The following is a 19,859-nucleotide window of genomic DNA, read 5'->3' as shown; positions in this document are numbered from 1 at the left end:
GCAAATGGTTTTCTTTGAAGACTAATGAAGATAGACAAGACCCATTAAGGTGAAGTGGGCTATTTCAAATATTCAACAGTTTACATTAAAAAAAAAAATTCTTTAAGAGCTAAGCATCTGTATCCACTGATAGCAATGCAATACCTAGTTTATGATGACTTGAAACAAAACAAATGCCCATAAGGAAAAAAGCTGTATTTTATCTAAATTTACTTTCAGTGAATAGTTCAGTAACATTTTCCTCCCAATACAATACTCCCTCTCTCTATAAGGCTGTTCCTGGGAGCCAGACAAGTTTGGGTAATAAGGGAGTTAAGAGAGTAACTGCTTGCAGTTTTAAATAGACAATAACTTTTGCTTCCCTCTTAATGTGCTAATAGTTGTGTCTAAAAAAATATGCAATTCTTAAAAGGTACCATTTCTGATTTCTTTACCCCACACCCCAATTTCAAAACATCATTTAATTGTCTTGGTCATGGACATTTCCAAGATGAGATTTTATATTTCGCTCCCACAGCTTCTGGTTGTCAGAAAACCCATGTTTTCCTTTATTGAAGGAGTTTGGTCCAGCTGATGTTGGTGTATCCCTGCGTTAAAGAAAGAAAATTTATTTAAAATGCTATATAAAGCCTTTCAGGTTATGATTTTGATTCATTCAATACAGGTTTGTTTAGCACCTATTATAAACACAGACTGAACACTGGAAGCCCCTACAGAGCTTTTTAAAAATACACTTCACAGGCCAGGCACAATGCTGATGCCTGTAATCCCAGCAATTTGGGAGGCCGAGGCAGGTGGATCACCTGAGGTCAGGAGTTTGAGACCAGCCTGGCCAACATAGTGAAGCCCTGTCTCTACTAAAAACACAAAAATTAGCCAGGCTTGGTGGCACATGCCTGTAGTCCCAGCTACTTGGGAGGCTAAGGCAGGACAACTGCTTGAACCTGGGAGGCAGAGGTGGCAGTGAGCTGAGATCACGCCACTGCACTCCAGCCTGGGCAACAGAGCAAGACTTCATCACAAACAAACAAAAAAACAAACAAACAAACAAAAAAACACTTCACAGACACAGTTCTAGAATTTCAGATCCAGCAGGCCTAAACTGGGGGTGGGGATAAATCTGTAGTTTTAACAAACATTTAAGGTAATTCTGATACACAGCTAAGTGTGGCAACCACTAGTTTTAAAAACTGTTGCCTCCCAGCCAGAGCAACATGGTGAGACCCTGTCTCTACAAAAAATTAAAAAATCAGTCAGGTGTGGTGGTGTGCACCTGTGGTTCCAGCTGCTCAGGAGGCTGAGGTGGGAGGATTGCCTGAGCCCAGGAAGTCAAGGCTGCAGTGAGCTATGATCACACCACTGCACTCCAGCCTGAGTGACAGAGCTAGATCCTATCTTAAAAAAGCAAACAAAACAAAACCCCACCAAAACCAAAACAAAACAAAAAAAAAAACCGGTTGCCTGTAACCTATTAATACTATTATGAAGTCAATGTGATAGCTGGCCACCAGCATTTGTAAAAAATGAAATAGAAGAAAAACATGAAGATATATTACACATACAAAGGTTCAGTGTCATTTTGTGAACTTCTGCTTCAATTATTTATGTTTAAATATATTAATATATGTGCTAGGTGTTTAGGCAAGACAACAACATCACATGTACTTCCAACTTTAAGCTCAGTATGAAAGGAAGGCATGCAGGTACCCAATGGGACTGACTCTACTTGAATCACATAATGGAAGTCTGAAAACTTATGCCTGTGTATAGATTTAGCACTTAGCATTATCATACTGGTAATTAATTAGGAAAAAGAAAAAGATTTAGCACTCAGTTCTTTGTGGGTTCATACATTTGGAAGAAATGGGGACACAGTATAGGGTTGATGTGGAATTAAAACTTTCTTACTAATCTCTAAGCTATCCACTAATGCATACAGACAGGAAACTGAACATCATGTTAACGTAAAATTAATGTTATCTCCATGACAACAGCAACAATAGAGAAAATTAAAATACTTTCATTTGTCTTATTTTGGTATTTGGCATCTAAGTCATTAAAGAAAAAAAGAAATGTAAGATAAAGTGGTAGAAATGATATCATAAGTGAAGTGGCTGGGTATGGTGGCTCACACCTATACTCCCAACACTCTGGGAGGCTGAGGCAGGACTGCTTGAGGCCAGGAGTTTGAGACCAGCCTGGGCAATATAGCAAGATCCTGTCTCTACTTAAAATTTTTTAAAAAAACTGAAGTGACTGAAAGCCATTTGTTTTGTACCAGGAAAAATTTTGAAATCAGAAACATTTCTCATAGCTATTTCTTATTTGAAAAAACAGGCTGGGCGTGGTGGCTTACACCTGTAATCCCAGCACTCTGGGAGGCTGAGGTGGGGAAATCACTTGAACTCAGGAGTTAAGAGACCAGGCTGGGCAACACAGTGAGACCCTGTCTCTACTAAAAATAAAAAAAATCAGCTGGGTGTGGTGGCATATGCTTGTGGTCCCAGCTACTTGAGAGGCTGAGGTGGGAGGGTCGCTTGAGCGTGGGAGATCAAGGCTGTAGTGATCTGTGATTGTGCCACAGCATTCCAGCCTGGGCAACAGAGTAAGACCCAGTCAAGAAGTAGTCTTAAAATATTGTTATGTCTTATGATACTCATTTTCTCTAACTGCGAGACTAAATAAGATCAGCGATAGTTCACAGAATAATTACAGTTATCTTTCTTCATGAGGATTGATCCATGTCTTACTCATCTTCAAAATCCTAATTAATCATCTGGTACACAGAAAATGCTTTTAAAAACTGTTCTGCCCAAATGCACAAGAAAAGCCTCAACATTCCTTTATGTTAGTGCTTGCCAAAAAAAGAAAACAATTAAAAAAATATAAACAACAACAAAAAAGAAAAATCTGAACTCTAAGAAATCATGTGCAGGTTATTTTTGTTCTTAATTCACCTTTGTAACTTTCTATAATATTTATGAAAATTATAATACCTTCCAATATTCTTCATCCTCATCTTTGCTTCTGGAGGCATTTCCTCTGGTTCACTCTAAAGAAAAAGTAAGTAAACCACGATAACTGCATACAAACTTATTAAATTCCTGATTACTAATATGCTAAATTTTATATCTAAGTCTTTTAGCATTTTCACTACTGTAAATTTTGATAAAAGGAGAAAATTAGTGAGTTATTTACCTTAACTACATTTAAAAAATAAATGCCTGTCTTCTAGGGTGCTGATTTTGCATAAAGAAAAAAAAACTGCTGAAAAAACAAACATTCTAGAACTAAAACCATTTAGCTACTAAATGCTACACATCGTGTTAAATGTTTTTATATGTCCTATCTCTTAAAAATCCTAACATAATCGCATGAGGGAGGTAAGATTATCATCATTCATATTTTGCAGGTGAGGTAACAAAGTTAACTCACTCAAGGAAACAAAGCGAATGAACAGCAAAAGAGTTTGACACCAAAGCAAAGGTTCTTAACCACTTTAATGTACTGCTCCTCAAAAATATCTATTACAATAAAGACATCTTGAAAGCTCATTCCTGGCTGGGTGCGGTAGCTCACACTTGTAATCCTAGCACTTTGGAAGGCAGAGGTGCGTGGATCACCTGAGGTCAGGAGTTCAAGACCAGCCTGGCCAACATGGTGAAACCCCATCTCTACTAAAAATACAAAAAATTAGCCAGGTGTGGTGGTGCGTGCCTGTAATCCTAGCTAACTCAGGAGGCTGAGGCAGGAGAATTGCTTGAATCCAGCAGGCAAAGGTTGCAGTGAGCTGAGATCATGCCACTGCACTCCAGCCTGGGTGACAAGAGCGAAACTCTGTCTCGGAAAAAAAAAAGAGAAAAAGAGAGCTCATTTCTTACTTTTTCTATGCTTATAGTTGTTGAAAATTGTGGGGAAAGTTCCTTTCAAACGTAAATTTTCACATATAAATGCTGCTGCTTAGCTGACTACTACTTTTTAAAAGGGTGTTGATCCAGCTTAAAGGGGCTTCTACTGGTTAAATCTGTGACAATCTGAGCATTATAACCTATTGAATAAAGTAAGATTCCATGAGTATACAGTTAAATAAATAAAATTTAAGTGTGATAAGAAGCTCTTCCTTACAGTAATAGACAGTTAATAGATGCAGAAAGGATGACGGAATCAGAAAAATCATCATTTGGCAAACCTTATCATATAATTCTGGCGAGAATCATCAACAGATGTTAACACTAGTGAGTAAACGTTCTCAATCATATTATTTTCACATATTCTCAAAGCCTATCCCCACAAAATAAATTTCAATTACAAAAGGTAGAATAGTAATTTGACAGTGAAGAAATCTGGCAGGCAGCACTTTAACCAAATGATCGAAGTTAACACTGTTAGTGATGGGGTATATTGGCCGCATGTACTCCCCGATATGATGCATTGATAACTTGGCATCACTTCTGTGGTATCTGTGCCTGAAGTAAGAAACATGAAACTAATCATGAGGAAACATCAGACAAATCCAAATTGAGGGGGTTTATACAAAATAACTGGCCTGTACTCTTCAAAAATGTTAACACCATGAAATACAAAGAAAGACTCAAGAATTTGTCCAAATTAAAGGAGACTACACATATGTAACAACTGGAAAAATATTTTAAAATTTCAAAATTAACTAATTAAGTGGCTACCCTCTTTGTTCAGTATATTTCAAACTCAAATATATACCTAAGGTTACTTAATTATGATCTCCAAAAAAAAAAAAAGGAAGATTTCAGATACATGTGTTTTTGAAATCTATGAGACAGTTTATCCTTTATTACTGTCACAGCAGAATGAACGTTGTCTAAATGCACCCGAAATTTATTTAAAAGCAGGGAAAGCAGTAGGGTATGATGCAAAGAACAAGAAACCAGAAGACCTAAAAGACAACATGTGTGTGCACTGGCATGTGCTCAGGCATACTTGATTTCTCCATTTTCATTTTTTTTGGAGATGGAGTCCTGCTCTGTTGCCCAGGCTGGAGTGCAGTGGCGCGATCTTGCCTCACTGCAACCTCTACCTCCTGGGTTCAACCGATTCTCCTGCCTCAGCCTCCCGAGTAGCCGGGATTACATGCTCATGCCACCACGCCCAGCTAATTTTTTGTATTTTTAGTAGAGACAGGGTTTCACCATATTAGCCAGATGGTCTTCATCTCCTGACTTCGTGATCCACCCATCTCAGCCTCCCAAAGTACTGGGATTACAGGCGTGAGCCACCACGTCTGGTCAATTTCTCCATTTTCAAAATATGAATAAATATATCACACAACTCACAAATTAAGGGTAAAATAATGTGAAAAGATATTTAAATTGTTAGGCATTCGAAGTAAGCCATTGTTGTAATGTAGGTGCTTACAATTTCCAACCTCTGCACTTTTGTATGTATTCCCTGCATCCTGTATTATTCTTCCCTCCTACAATCTGCACATATCTGAATGGGTTGAATCAAATGGTACCCAATTTCTTAAGATTGTTAGAGATGCCAAGAACTTTAAATATTATTTAAGTCAGTGCTTCTCAAACTTAATTCAGTTCTTCCAACTGCCAGTCTAGTGGTCTTTCACATGCTGCTGCATCTAGTATCTGGCCTTTACTCCTTTTCTCAATTTCCACAGTATCATTTATTCAGGTACTTTAGATTTTTATCTTGTACTGTTTTACATTTAAGTCTGCCCTACTAGGTTGAGTTCCTAGGTGAACGTTTCTGATTTATCTTTATAACATCACAGTGGCTAACATACAGAAAGCACTCAAATGGATAGAATGAGTGAAAGTCTGAGAGAGAATATACTGATGACTGTAGTCATTTTCTGCTTATTGATTTGGGCTTCTATCATTCCATATTTATCCTTGCTCAAAATTCCTCTACAAAACTCTCCAGTTCAGTCAAATGCAGCTACTCGGTATTTACTACTTGTGACTTGAAAATTGATAGCCTGGCTTACAAAAGTATATCTTTTTTTTTTTTTTTGAGATGGAGTTTCACTCTTATTGCCCAGGCTGGGCTGCAATGGTGCGATCTCGGCTCACCGCAACCTCCGCCTCCCAGGTTTAAGCAATACTCCTGCCTCAGCCTCCTGAGTAGCTGGGATTACAGGTATGTACCACCACACCTGGCTAATTTTGTATTTTTAGTAGAGACAGGGTTTCTCTATGTTAAGGCTGGTCTCAAACTCCTGACCTCAGGTGATCTGCCCGCCTCAGCCTCCCAAAGTGCTGGGATTACAGGCGTGAGCCACCGCACCCGGCCACGAAAGTTACTTCTTGATTCACTAAAACCCTGCCTAATGTTTTAGTATCTACTTCATATATATTCTTCCCAAATCACTCCAGTCCTCTGAATATAAAAGTCTTATCCACATAGAACATATGGCTGTGTGGTGGCTCACACCTGTAATCCCAGCATGTTGGGAGGCCAAGGCAAAGGATCACTTGAGCCCAGGAGTTTGAGACCAGCCTGGGCAATATGGTGAAACTCTACAAAAAATACAAAAATTAGCTGACCATGGGGCATGCCTATGGTCCAGCTACTTGGAGGGCTGAGGTGGGAGGATCACTTGAGCCTGGGAAGTCAAGGCTACAGTGAGCTGTGATTATGCTACTGCTCTCTGGCCTAGGCAACAAAGAGAGACTCTCTCTCTCACACACTCACACACACACACACACACACACGAATATACGCCCACATATGCTTTTGGGAACAACTACTGATGTATCCTGAAACACTTAATTGCTACACAATGACGTCACATCATGAGTGGGGGTTTTTAATGTCAGAGTCTAACACAAAAACATCAGTCAGAATTACGCTTGAAACTTCATAACATCAGTCAGAATTACGCTTGTCATTCATAACATGGGAAGGTAGCGACATTGTGAGGGGCATGAGGAAACTGGGACTAAGAGACAGTCAGATAAGCATCTCATGCTCATTCTGGACCACATGCTTTTTGAGTTGAACTTCTGGCAGAATGACCTGCACTATTTGTTATCCCTCCTAGGGATATGGGAAGTGCGCACAATAGCTTTTTTTTTTTTTTTTTTGACACAGTCTTGCTCTGTTGCCCAGGCTTAAGTGCAGTGGCGTGATCCTGGCTCACTGCAACCTCTGTCTCCTGGGTTCAAGTGATTCTCCTGCCTCAGCCTCCCGAGTAGCTGGGATTACAGGCGCTTGCCACCACGCCTGGCTAATTTTTGTATTTTTAGTCAAGATGGGGTTTCACCATATTGGCCAGACTGGTCTTGAACTCCTGACATCAAGTGATCCACTGGCCTCAGCCTCCCAAAGTGCTAGGATTACAGGCATGAGACACCACGACCAGCCAACAGTTGGCTTTTTAAAGTTGAATGCATGCATAATGTATCATTACTGAAGACCCCAACTATAAAAATTATTAAGGCAACAGTATTTAATTTTTCTTTTTTTGGATCCTACATACTTCCTAGCACAAATTACTCATAATAAGCATTTGTTGATTTCATCCTTAAGCTTCTTGCCCCCGAAGTCAACAATATTCTAAAATAATCCTACAACCAAATAAAATGCAAAATAGAACATCCAGTTTTATGGATGTCACACACACACACACACAAAACTATTATAAAGAAAATTCATTAATACTATTATAACCTATAATTTGCCACTAATACCTTCCTTAAATAACTGGTTAAAGTAAAAAAACAAAACTGGATATCAACTTACATCTTCATCTTCATTAAAAGCTGCTGCTACTGAAAGAGTTTTTGGAGCAAGAGTTGGAACAGTTTCTTTAGGCTTCTGAAGAAGAAACATTAAAAGAATATCATGTAAGTAACATTTATACAAGCTTGTTTAATGATATGAATAATTTATCTTGAAAGATTTAACTTTATATTTCCACAGAAATTTGTATAGTAACAAACTCAATACTTTGGACAAATCCATTCTCTCTTTTCAAAAATGTGGATTATCAGTAGGTATGTTTTACTTTACTAACTTGTGGTGTTCATTTGTTGCCCTCCTACAAAATATTTTCTAGTTAGGATCTACAATATCACTTACCTAAGGGGTACTTGGTACAGGCAAGAGAAAATGATTAGTAATACCTTCCCATAGTAACATTAAATACAATGTGCCTTGAAAGCATAAAAGGAATCATGAATCATCTTTCTGCACTAGCCAGCTTTCTGCTCCTAGGCCTATAAACATAATTAATACAAACCATCTCTTCATACTATGTTTTCTGTTTTTGTTTTTGAGACAAAGTCTTGCTCCATTGACAAGGCTGGAGTGCAGTGGCACAATCTCGGCTCGCTGCAGCCTGTGCCTCCTGGGTGCAAATGATTTTCATGCCTCAGCCTCCTGAAGAGCTGGGATTTACAGATGTGTGCCACCATGCCCAGCGAATTTATTTTGTATATTTAGTAGAGACGAGGTTTCATGTTGGCCAGGCTGGTCTTGAACTCCTGACCTCAAGTGATCTACCCGCCTCAGCCTCCCAAGGTGCTCTCTACTAAAAATAGAAAAAAACAGCCAGGTGTGGTGGTGAGCGCCTGTAATCCCAGTTACTTGGAAGGCTGAGGCAGGAGAATCGCTTGAACCCAGGAGGCAGAGGTTGCAGTGAGGTAAGAGCACGCCACTGCATTCCAGCCTGGGTGACAGAGTGAGAATGTCTCAAAAAAAAAAATTAAATTAAAAAATAAAAACACCCTTTCCTTCGCTTCTGTAACACTGCTTTTTACTGGTTATTCTTCTAATTTTCCCACCTTTTGTTCTGTCTCTCTCCCTTTCCTGCTGCTCCCCATTTAGAAGATACAGATACCCAGGCGGGCACAGTGGCTCACGTCTGCAATCTCAACACTCTGGGAAGCTGGGGCAGGAGGGCTGCTTGAGACCAGGAGTTCCAGGCCAGCCTGCTCAACACAGCAGGTCCCTTACCTCTAAAAAAAATTTTATCTGCCTACTGGGCAGCTCCACTTAGGAGCTCCCCTAGGTACTTTAGTTTCACAGTGTTCATAAGTACTCAAACCAGAAAATCTTTTCCTCAACTTGTAAGGTCCTATTGATTAGACATCTATTAAGTAAACTTAATTCTCCCTCTGCCTTTTCAATCATGCCATCACACTAACTTAAGATCCTTAGCATTTACCTGCCGGGACTACTGTCAGAAATACATCTCCTGGCCAGGCAGAGGCTCATGCTTGTAATCCCAGCACTTCGGGAGGCCTAGGCAAGTGGATCACTTGAGGTCAGGAGTTCGAGATCAGCCTGGCCAACATGGCGAAACCCTCTCTCTACTAAAAATACACACACACACACACACACACACACGCTGGATATGGTGGTGATGCACGCCTGTAGATCACACCTTTGCACTCCAGCCTGGGTGACAGAGTGAGACTCTGTCTCAAAAAAACAAAAAACAAAAAACATCTCCTGATCCTTCTTTTCTTTCTTTCTTTTTTGAGACAAGGTCTTACTCTGTCACCCAGGATGGAGTGCAGTGGTGCAGTCTTGTCTCAATGCAGCCTTGACCTCCCTGGGTCAAGTGATCCTCCCACCTCAGCCTCTCAAGGAGATGGGACTATAGGTGCACCCTGCCAAGCCTGGCTCATTTCTTCTTTTCGAGACACAGTCTTGCTCTGTCACCGAGACTGGAGTGAAATGGGATGATCTCAGCTCACTACAACCTCCACCTCCTGGGTTCAAATAATTCTCCTGCCTCAGCCTCCCAAGCAACTGGGATTACAGGTGTGTGCCACCACGCCTGGCTAATTTTTTGTATTTTTCAGTAGAGATGGGGTTTTGCCATGTTGGCCAGGCTGGTCTCGAACTCCTGGCTTCAAGAGATCCACCGATTTGGCCTCCCAAAGTGCTGGAATTAGCAGCCTGAGCCACCGCGCCCAACCTTGTTTATTTTTTGTAGAGAAGAGGTCTATTTTTTGTAGAGAAGAGGTCTCACTATGTTGCCCAGCCTGGTCTCAAACTACTGAGCTTAAGCAATCCTGCCTCAGCCTCCCAAAGTGCTGTAATTATAGGCATGAGCCACTGCACCTGGCCCCCCCCACTTTCTGCATCCTCTTCCTACTAACCATCTATATGGTACCACATATGATGCTTCTGGGACGCAAATCTGTTTAAGTCTTGAGACTCATTATGGAATAAAAGTTCTTAAATTCTGTCCCATGGTCTAATTTTGGGGGCTGTTTACCAATATATTTCCCCACCAAACCCTGTCCAAATACTAATGATTTTCTCAATGTACCATAACCGCCTTTGCATGAAATGCCCTTGTGCTCCTGCCTACATTTAAGTCCAACTCAAAGATCACTTAATCAGTAAAATCTTCTCTGACCTGCTGAAACAAAATTAACCATCCCTTCTTTTATATCACACACATTTTTTAAAAAATAGTGTTTTCTTTTGAAGGAATACAACATGTTCAGTCGTATGCACAGTAACTCTAGAAACACCCTTAATTTTTAAAGATGTCATATATTTAATGTCGTGGACACAAATAAGCATTTGCTGGCAAATTAACTATCTTCATATAATATAATCAATCCAGCATTTTCAATTATTTCTTAATATTCTACACTTCATCCCCCCATAAGACTGTGTTTACACTGTAGTTTATCTTATTTTATTTTTGAGACAGAGTCTCACTCTGTCGCTAGGCTGGAGTGCAGTGGCGTGATCTCGGCTCACTGCACCTCTGCCTCCCAGGTTCAAGCGATTCTCCTGCCTCAGCCTCCCGAGTAGCTGGGACTACAGGAGCATGCCACCACACCCAGCTAACTTTTGTATTTTCAGTAGAGATGGGGTTTCACCATGTTGGCCAAGATGGTCTCAATCTCTTGACTTTGTGATCTACCCACCTTGTCCTCCCAAAGTGCTGGGAACACAGATGTAAGCCACCACACCCAGTCTTGCAGTTTATTTTATAAAAACAGATTTGTTTTCCAAAACTAAAAAGTTTTACTGGTTTTACTGAGTTTTTTCAAAATATAACCCTCCCACCCCAAATTATCAGAAATCAGTAATCATGTCAATTATTTATAGAGTAGGCCAGGCACGGTGGCTCACACCTGTAATCCCAGCACTTTGGGAGGCTGAGGCGGGCAGAGCACCTGATGTCGGGAGTTCGAGACCAGTCTGACCAGCATGGAGAAGCCCCGTCTCTACTGAAAATACAAAATTAGCAGGGGGTGGTGGTGCGTGCCTGTAAACCCAGCTACTCGGGAGACTGAGGCAGGAGAATCACTTGAAGCCCGGAGTCAGAGACTGTGGTGAGCTGAGATCGCACCACCACACTCCAGTCCGGGCAACGAGAGTGAAACTGTCTTAAAAAAATAAAAAAAAAAAGAAAGAGGGGCCAAGCTCGGTGGCTCATGCCCATAATTCCAGCACTCTGGGAGGCCGAGGTGGGCGGATCACCTGAAGTCAGGAGTTTGAGACCAGCCTGGCCAACATGGTGAAATCCACTCTCTACTAAAAATACAAAAATTAGCCAGACGTGGTGGCGTGCGCCTATGGTCCCAGCTACTCAGGAGGCTGAGGCACGAGAATCGCCTGAACCCAGGAGACAGAAGTTGCAGTGAGCTGAGATTGCGCCACTGCACTCCAGCCTGGATGACAGAGTAAGAGACTCCATCTCCAAAATAAAAATAAAATAAAATAAAATAAAATAAAAATAAATTAAAAAAAAGAAAGAGTAGGGATTTAGATTTAGGGACTATGTTCATGCACAGTAAAATCTATTCTCAAGGGGACCATCTATAGTAGAAGTACACCTGAGAATATATATTTAATATACTGCCTATCAAAAAACATTAAATATTTATGCAGTTAGGTCTATACAAGCTTTATAAGTACATATTAAACAAAAAGAATCAGCTGAAATACAGAAATAGAGTAATGAAGTAATGATGTGATAAGCTCAATGTTTTTTGTTCAGACAATTTTTTTTCTTTTGAGACGGAGTCTCGCTCTGTCGCCTAGGCTGGAGTGCAGTGGCCGGATCTCAGCTCACTGCAAGCTCTGCCTCCCAGGTTTACGCCTTTCTCCTGCCTCAGTCTCCCAAGTAGCTGGGATTACAGGCGCCCGCCACCTCGCCTGGCTAGTTTTTTGCATTTTTTAGTAGAGACAGGGTTTCACCGTGTTAGCCAGGATGGTCTCGATCTCCTAACCTCGTGATCTGCCCATCTCGGCCTCCCAAAGTGCTGGGATTACAGGCTTGAGCCACTGCGCCCAGCCCCAGACTGAATTTTTAAAAAAATAGAAATAGAAAAAGGGAAAACAGAGCAGAGTGAGGGTGGGGATTCTAAGTAATAATAGCTTTGCAAAATGAGAATAGCCCAAATATACTGACTGCTCCAGACCATATTTTTAAGATCTTTGAATAAACATCTAATGTAGAATAAAGTTATACACATCTGGCAATTGAGCATTAACTTTCACAGCACAGATACAAATAACCAACTCAAAGGCAATTTCAGGATTTTTCTCCTCACACAAGAATGTAACCATTTTCCAAAGCCAACAGCAATACACTATTTAAGTAACTTCCTTTTCCCTTAAATAAGAGATCCATTTGGTTGAAGGTTATGAAATTTTCATATAGGTCAGAAACAAATATCTACAACTTCATATGCTTCAAATTAATATTTCAAACACTTCCAGAGGTTCCATGGTTAATAAGTATTAATCTAAGGCTTACATCTTAAAACAAAGGATCAAATATTGACCTGTAAAAGACTACCCATTTGTAGTTCCAAAGTAAGATAATTAGGTAGATCTTACTAAGCAATACCTTACTAATATTAATCTTTTAAGATACAAATAACTGATTTCTCAGTATTATTTTTAATACTACAGGCACTGAAAGACAAAAAAATAAACTTTGGAAAATCTTTCTGAAAATATTTTTCAGAGGACTTGCTCAACTTAAAAAAAAGATTTTTATTTTTTGTAGGGATAGATCTCGCCATGTTGCCCAGACTGGTCTGAAACTCCTGGGCTCAAATGATCCTCCCACTTTGGCCTCCCAAAATTTTCAGATTACAGGTGTGAGCCACTGTGCCCAGCCAACTTAGAAAAATTCTAAGTTTATTATTTTATAAATCATATTCCCTATAATAGTTGTTCCTTCTAATATTCCAAATCTTTGTTTCTTACCAGCTTTATTGAGATAAAATTCATTCAGACCCTTCTTAAACAGGGCGCTGATCATCTAAGTTCATAGGTCAAAGATCAGTTCTCAAACAATGTACCTTTTCACCCTTAATTTACCATAACCTAGTAAATGTCACATTTCCAAAGCAAATCCTTAAGATCCATTATAAACATCATATATGAAATAACAACTCACACTTGATCCAAGTTTGATGGATATGGCTGATGCTTTCTTTGTCGTCTGACTACCTATGGCAAATCCAAACTTGGAGATCTTTGTAGGCTTTGTTGGGAGGTCGGCAGCTTCTTCTTCAGCTGATCGCTTCTCAGCGCTGCGACTGGAACTTTCCCCTCCATTACTGGAAGAAACAGTCTTAGTTTTCACAGGTTTTTCTGCTTCTTCTTCAGGTCCTGGTGAAGTCGAAACAACTTACCAAGATGAGCTATTTTTACTTAGCAGATTGATGGGAGCAGCAACCTCAAAAAGCATCGTTATAAAGAAGATACCTCTGCAGTTGTCACCTACTGACCCACCAGTCTCTTCCACTGTTTGTTAGAGTATACAGCAGGAACTGAGAGTGTGTGGCAGTAGAAGAGGCTCCCACGAATTAACTAGCATCAAATACAGAGCAATTTAAAATTATAAACACAGAGTTCACAAAAAGTAAAGACCCTTCAACTAAACACTACAATTTGCACAATAATCTGGTTATTTGTGGGATTTTGCTTTTAGAAATCAGATCTATCTAACATCTTTTACACTTAGTAGTTTGTGAGCAAATCAGTCACGTGGTAAAAGAATACACTTGGATAACAAATTATAATATTCTTCAGTAATGCAGTAATAATCATACAAAGTACCTAGTTATAAACAGGCCCATTATTTCCCAAATGACAATGTTAATACAGCCTAGTTATTTTCTTGAGTGATGTGTTCCTCATGTATATCTCAATCTTAGGAGTTGAAAAGGAACTTCAAGGTCATTCCCTCTTAATTCTACTCTGACAATTTGGTTATTACCTGTTTTAAGCTACCCATAAGAACTATTAAAAAAAAATCTTACTTTGGTTTATATGTTAGATTTTTTCATGAAAGATGAGTTAATCATAATTTCAAACAGTAGAAGGCATACATATGTAGGTTTGGAAGGCAAAATGTCTTGCTAATTTTGCTTCTGTTTGTATGAAGTCAATGATGAAATTAGTTCACATTCTGACTTCCTTGGGTCTGTTATGTAAGACTAAGAACATATCAGGCGATAAGACAGAAGAAGGCTGGCTGATCATTAAAAATTTTATTTTCTTTCCCCAGTTTGCCCGTTCACCATATAGGATGTATTCTGCTACACTGGATCAAGAGTTTATTTATGGAGAAAAAGAAGATGCTCCAAAAGATGGCCTTGATAACAGTTAAGAAAGCAGGACACAGAGTTAGAACGGGAAGAAAAAAAGTCAAACACAAATAGACTGACAAGCAAAGGATTAAAGATCAGAGGCTACAGATCTAGATCTATATAGTTTTGGAATAATGGGGTCTCTAGATTAATAAGTACTTTGAACAAAACATTTGATTCTGTTTAGATGAAAAATAAAAGAAACTCTTTATTCTCTTTGGACAAGGAGTAAAAGTTGTAAAGTCAGTATAGGGGAGGGAAATTAAGCAGGATTATGTTTTGGGATTTCCCTAAAAGACAAAGATAGCACTGACATGGTTGCTTGAGGTGCCATTCTCTTATTTATATATAAAATCACAAAAGCACCTGAAGAATTAAAGAATCAAGATTGCTATTCAATAGCTGAAAATGGAACTCAATTTACAAAGCACAGAATATCTTTGAAAAGAGTATGATGCAGTTTTGTCAGAGTCTCAGTTTATAACTAAAAGCACTTATGCTAATTTTATTCTGTATTCTATTTGTAGTTCTAATAAAGTATGACATTTCATAGTGAAACCCAAACAATAACTACTTTCCTGTGACTGACACATAGTTAAAATAAAAATCTCTTTGGCTCTACACATTGGAACAGAGAAACATACAAAAAACCTGCTGGCTTTATATGTAGAAACCATCTATACACTAAAGAATGACTAAATACATGATCAGTTTTTTTAAAAATGAGAAAATCACTTATCAATTTAGAACATAAAACATGGATAAAAGAGTAAATCACTAGATTCTTTACTAAGGAATATTTTAATAAAAGGAATTTTATCTAATTTGTATTGAGCAAATAAAATGTATAATTAATATGAAATAAAATTACACATGGTACTAGCATTTTTTTTTTCATTGACTAATTGGAGAGGGGTGAGCCTTAGAGCACAAAGGCACGTTACTTTGAAAAAATTACCTAGTAAGCTGGGCACAGTGGCTCACGTCTGTAATCCCAGCACTTTGGGAGGCTGAGGCGGGTGGATCACCTGAGGTCAGGAGTTTGAGACCAGCCTGGGCAACGTGGCAAAACCCCGTCTCTACTAAAAATACAAATTAAGATGGGCAAGGTGGCGAGCGCCTGTAATCCCAGCTACTCCGGAGGCTGAGGCAGGAGAATCACTTGAATCCAGGAGGCAGAGGTTGCAGTGAGCTGAGATCACACCACTACACTTCAGCCTGGGCGAGAGAGCGTGACTTCATCTCAAAAAAAAAAAAAGAAAGAAAGAAAAAATTACCTAATAAGAAAGTTTAAGTCCATAAGGGTACCCTTCATAATCCATTTGCATTCTGGTTGCTTCCTTTTTTGAAAGAAGGGCAGAGCTACCTCTCTAGTATGCACAGAGGTGTGCAGCCTAAATGAGAAGGTGTTCAAGACCCTACTAGCGTCTGGCATAATAAATGTCAATTTCATTGACGCAGTTCTTGGTGTAACCAAACAAGTTTGAGATGGCCATGATTATGTATGACTAGCTCTTCTTCAACATTTTTCCTAACATTATTTCTCCCAACATTTTTTCAAAGAGCTACACAGATATAACCAAAGAGTGGAGAAAAAAAACTACCAAAGTTTTACCCTATTCTTTAAAGCAGGGAGTTCAAATAAGTAGCTTCTCTCACAGACATAAATTAATGTTGGCCAGGCGCGGTGGCTCACGTCTGTAACCCCAGCACTTCGGGAAGCCCAGGCAGGCGGATCACGAGGTCAAGAGATTAAGACCATCCTGGCCAACATGGTGAAACCCCATCTCTACTAAAAACACAAAAACTAGCTGGGCGTGGTGGCACGCGCCTGTAGCCTCAGCTACTTGGGAGGCTGAGGCAGGAGAATCACTTGAACCCAGGAGGTGGAGTTTGCAGTGAGGCGAGGTTGTGCCACTGCACTCCAGCCTGGCGACAGAGCAAGACTCCATCTCAAAAAAAAAACAACAAAAAATTAATGGAAACTACTCATAAAAAAATACTTATACTTCCAAATCAGTAGACTGCTCAACCAGGAATTAAAATTCAGAACATTCTCTAGTTAAGCCCGTAAGACAAACTTGACAGTGTTTTCAAAAAAGTGACTATCTGCCACAAAATTACCAATTTAGCAATATCCATGGTATAACATATTTTAATTATTCCTCTGCACAATTTCATTAAAAATATCTGACATTCAAAAATGGCTTAAATGTAACAGCACTACTTTCTTGTAACCACAAGGAGACAAATTATGTAGAAGTTAAGGGATATTACTTACTCTAAGTTACCAAGAAAAAGACCATAATAATTTTTCTGATACCAATTAGCAAAGTAATTTTATACTATTTCTCCCCACATGCTAAAATGGAAACATCAATATTCATACTGTACAACTAATAACCCTCAACTAAAAGAATGGCAGATAAATTATACAGTGGATTTATGATGACATTCAAGGTACATTTTGACAGCACATTAAACACATCTGCTACCCTCGGTCAAGACAGTTAATGAGATGGCCTTAAAGTCAACACGTAAGATGCTTCAGGCTTTTCCTCAAACTACTTCTAAATTTTTTTGCTTTTCCTCAAACTGCTTTAATATTTTTATGTAATTTTATCCCACAATTTCCAAGACAAATTTTTTGGGAAAAAAATTCACTAGTGAGAAAGTAGTAGATAGTTTAAATTGTTCTTTCATAAGGTATTTTACTAGTCAAAAACAACAACAACAACAACAACAACAACAAAAAAGCTGGGCGTGGGGAGGGGAAAGAGAGAGATGGAGTTTCAGCTTAACAGAACCGTACATGTTTTTTTAAAAAGGAAATCCTGGGTCCAAAGTAATTAACATTACACTTAATCTTTTCAATAATTTTTGTTCCCAAGGCAATTCACATGAAACATGTTAGTAGGTCTACTAGTGGCCTATTAATATGCTATTAATCGTTTCTATTTTCTCAAATAATTTCCGGAATGATTAACTGAGGTGGTCAGAATAGAGAATAATGTTTAAAATATTCTAAAAACATTTTAAACAGCTCGCACGTGTTAAGCCACTTGTCTTATTAAGTGCAAAGAGAGGGCTGGAGAGATTACATGTTTCTTTTCCTTAACGCACAAGACCCGAATTTAGGGAGTGGAATGGACAGAATAAGGATAGCTGTAACCTGAGTTTAACATCGTAACAAAATACAGGAAGAGTCACGCTAGACTATTTAGTCGCCTAAGTATCTGGCAAGCGGTCAGCTGGCAACAGCCTAAGGGAGATACTCCAAAGAAAAGCAAGCAAACCTTAGCCCTAGACCCCACAGCTTAAACCAGAGGGCAGGCAAAGGCACTCCTCTTCCCCTCCATCACCTCGGCCCACCCTGTCACAGGGGCAGTATTAAACTTGGAAGTAAAGGAAAGAGAGCAGGCCGGAGTTGTCCACCTCCTCAGTGAAAGAGAGCAGCAAGCGTAATTAACTCCTGCGTGTAAGTGAGAGGCCGGCACCGTCAGAAACTCGGCCTGCGGCCAGTTCCCGCGGCAACTACTCGGTGGCTCGCACTGTGTGTATGTTTTGTCTCATGAGCGTCTCCGGTGTGTGTATTTTGTGTGATATGCGTCTCCGGTGTGGCGGTAGCGGCTCCTGCACCGCCGCTCCTGGTCCCACCCCGAGTTCGGTCTCCCTTTCTGGAGCCCATCTCCCTTCTCCTCGGAATCAGGGCCTCCGCTGGGGCCAGGAGGTGACGAACGGTGGCCACTTCTCCCCCGGCAAGGAGGCGATATGGGCCAGGAGCCCAGCGGGCCGCACCGGGCGTGCCCGAGGCAGGTCTGGGCCCAGCACCTGGCCGGGTGAGGTCCAGGTCCGCCCATTCTCGCCCCACCCCACTCCCCCCACCCTGGGGAGCTCAAAGAAAGGCCCGGAGCATCCCACGCTGCCCGCGACGCTGGGGTTGTGTTCACCTCCGGCGGCTCCAGCTCGCTGCGACTTTTCAGGCTTCTCCTCTCCCGCCTTCCCGTCCGCCATTTTCCCCGCCGCGGCCTCCCTTGCAGCCACGCCAAGGACGTCACGACCCCGCCCAGCAACCATTGAGTTTTTGGGGCCAGCCGGCGTGGTGGCGGCCTAGAGCGGTCCCGAAGAATGAAAAGAGGCCCCCCCCCTTCGGAAACGGAAGTGACTGTGATGTCATTGAGTAGCCGCTTCGGAAGGAAGAGCTGGGATGGTTGGGCGGTCTACGTGGAGTGCTGGCTACGGACTTTATTAGAGGGTAGTGAGGTCTTCATGGTCCAGCGACACGTCCGGAGAAGTGAGGGGAAATGGAGCATCTCCCTGGAAACGCTGGGATCTTAGAAGGTTTCTGCATACCCAGGTGTGGTTGCAGCTGAGGCTGAGAGGGTCTTCCGTTCCGGCCTTGCTGGATAACGTATGCCGGCCAACTCTATGTAAACAAAAAGCCCGCATTCTTTTTCCCTATTTAAAGGGGAAATCAGCGTTTATCTAGCGCCCCCTAGCTTCAGACGCCTTTCATACACTCGTTTAATCACCGCGATTGTCCAAATAATAGAATTCTCTCAATTAGCTGTGAGAGTTGAGGCCAGAGAGAGTAATTTGTCCAAGTCAGGTAGCCAACTGTAAAGCTACTTTTTCTACAGGGTGTTTCTACCAAATTGAGAAACTACTACGTCAAGTTCAGACTGCAGTAATTTTTGCTTTACTAAGAAACCTTTAGTGGATTCCTACAGTCTGCAGAATGAAGTCCGTGAGTTACATTAGGCCCTAGCCTACCTTTTCGGCTTCATCTTCCCCCTTTCTCAGTGTTTATCCAGCCCTCCTAGCCAAATGGGGTCTATTACTTGCTTAGGGAACTGGAATTTCTGGGTTTGCTCTACAATATATAGTTAGAGAAAGTCTTAGGAGTCAACTTGGATTTGAATCTGTTTTGCCCTTTCCTGCTTGAGTAACCTAGAGACTTGCTTACTGCCTACAGACCTACCTTTTCTTCTCTATAAAAGAGATATAATAATAGTACCTTCTCAAAGAGTGGTAATAGGGCTCAAATGAGATCATTTTTGTATACCATTATTTGGTCACTTCATACTTCCCTCAGTTTGTGTGTGTGTGTTTTTAAACAGTTGTCTGTGAATGGCTCAAAAGTTCTTGACAACAGAGACCCAGTTTTTAAAACTGTACTGTGCGTTTCATATATGAAAAGTGTTCAATATTTGCAGATGGATTACACCTCGGGCTTCAAGTCTAGGGAGTGGAGAAAGAATGAAGAAAGTATCAAAA

At 40.5% G+C, this 19,859-nt stretch overlaps 1 protein-coding gene across 2 annotated transcripts; it reads right to left on the bottom strand.

Moving 5' to 3' along the window:
- Positions 1–446: 446 nt before the first annotated feature.
- PCNP (PEST proteolytic signal containing nuclear protein) lies at positions 447–18,712 on the bottom strand. Of its 2 annotated transcripts, XM_017869512.1 has the most exons (5): positions 18,533–18,712; positions 13,385–13,599; positions 7,738–7,812; positions 2,997–3,052; positions 447–587 (listed from the first exon to the last, which is right to left on the bottom strand). In XM_017869512.1, the coding sequence occupies exons 1-5, from the start codon at positions 18,657–18,659 to the stop codon at positions 461–463; spliced, it is 600 nt and encodes a 199-aa protein (XP_017725001.1). In that variant the 5' UTR covers positions 18,660–18,712; the 3' UTR covers positions 447–460. The 2 variants fall into 2 exon arrangements, with proteins under 2 accessions (XP_017725001.1, XP_017725002.1); XM_017869513.1 differs by lacking the exon at positions 2,997–3,052 and having other exon boundaries at positions 18,533–18,693.
- Between the last annotated feature and the right edge of the window lie 1,147 nt (positions 18,713–19,859).

The sequence above is a fragment of the Rhinopithecus bieti genome, unplaced genomic scaffold (genome assembly GCF_001698545.2).
Source record: "Rhinopithecus bieti isolate Rb0 unplaced genomic scaffold, ASM169854v2 scaffold_4640, whole genome shotgun sequence".
In the NCBI taxonomy this organism is placed as follows: domain Eukaryota; kingdom Metazoa; phylum Chordata; class Mammalia; order Primates; family Cercopithecidae; genus Rhinopithecus; species Rhinopithecus bieti.
Note: the sequence above shows the minus strand (reverse complement) of the source record. Positions and strands in the feature narration are given on the sequence as shown.

Coding starts and splice junctions, on each gene's coding strand:
- PCNP (XM_017869512.1), bottom strand. CDS start 18,659: ATGGTTGCTGGGCGGGGTCGTGACGTCCTTGGCGTGGCTGCAAGGGAG. Junction 3,053..7,737: donor CTTTTAATGAAGATGAAGAT/GTAAGTTGATAT, acceptor CTTTTTCTTTAG/AGTGAACCAGAGGAAATGCC. Junction 588..2,996: donor AGGATGAAGAATATTGGAAG/GTATTATAATTT, acceptor TCTTTAACGCAG/GGATACACCAACATCAGCTG.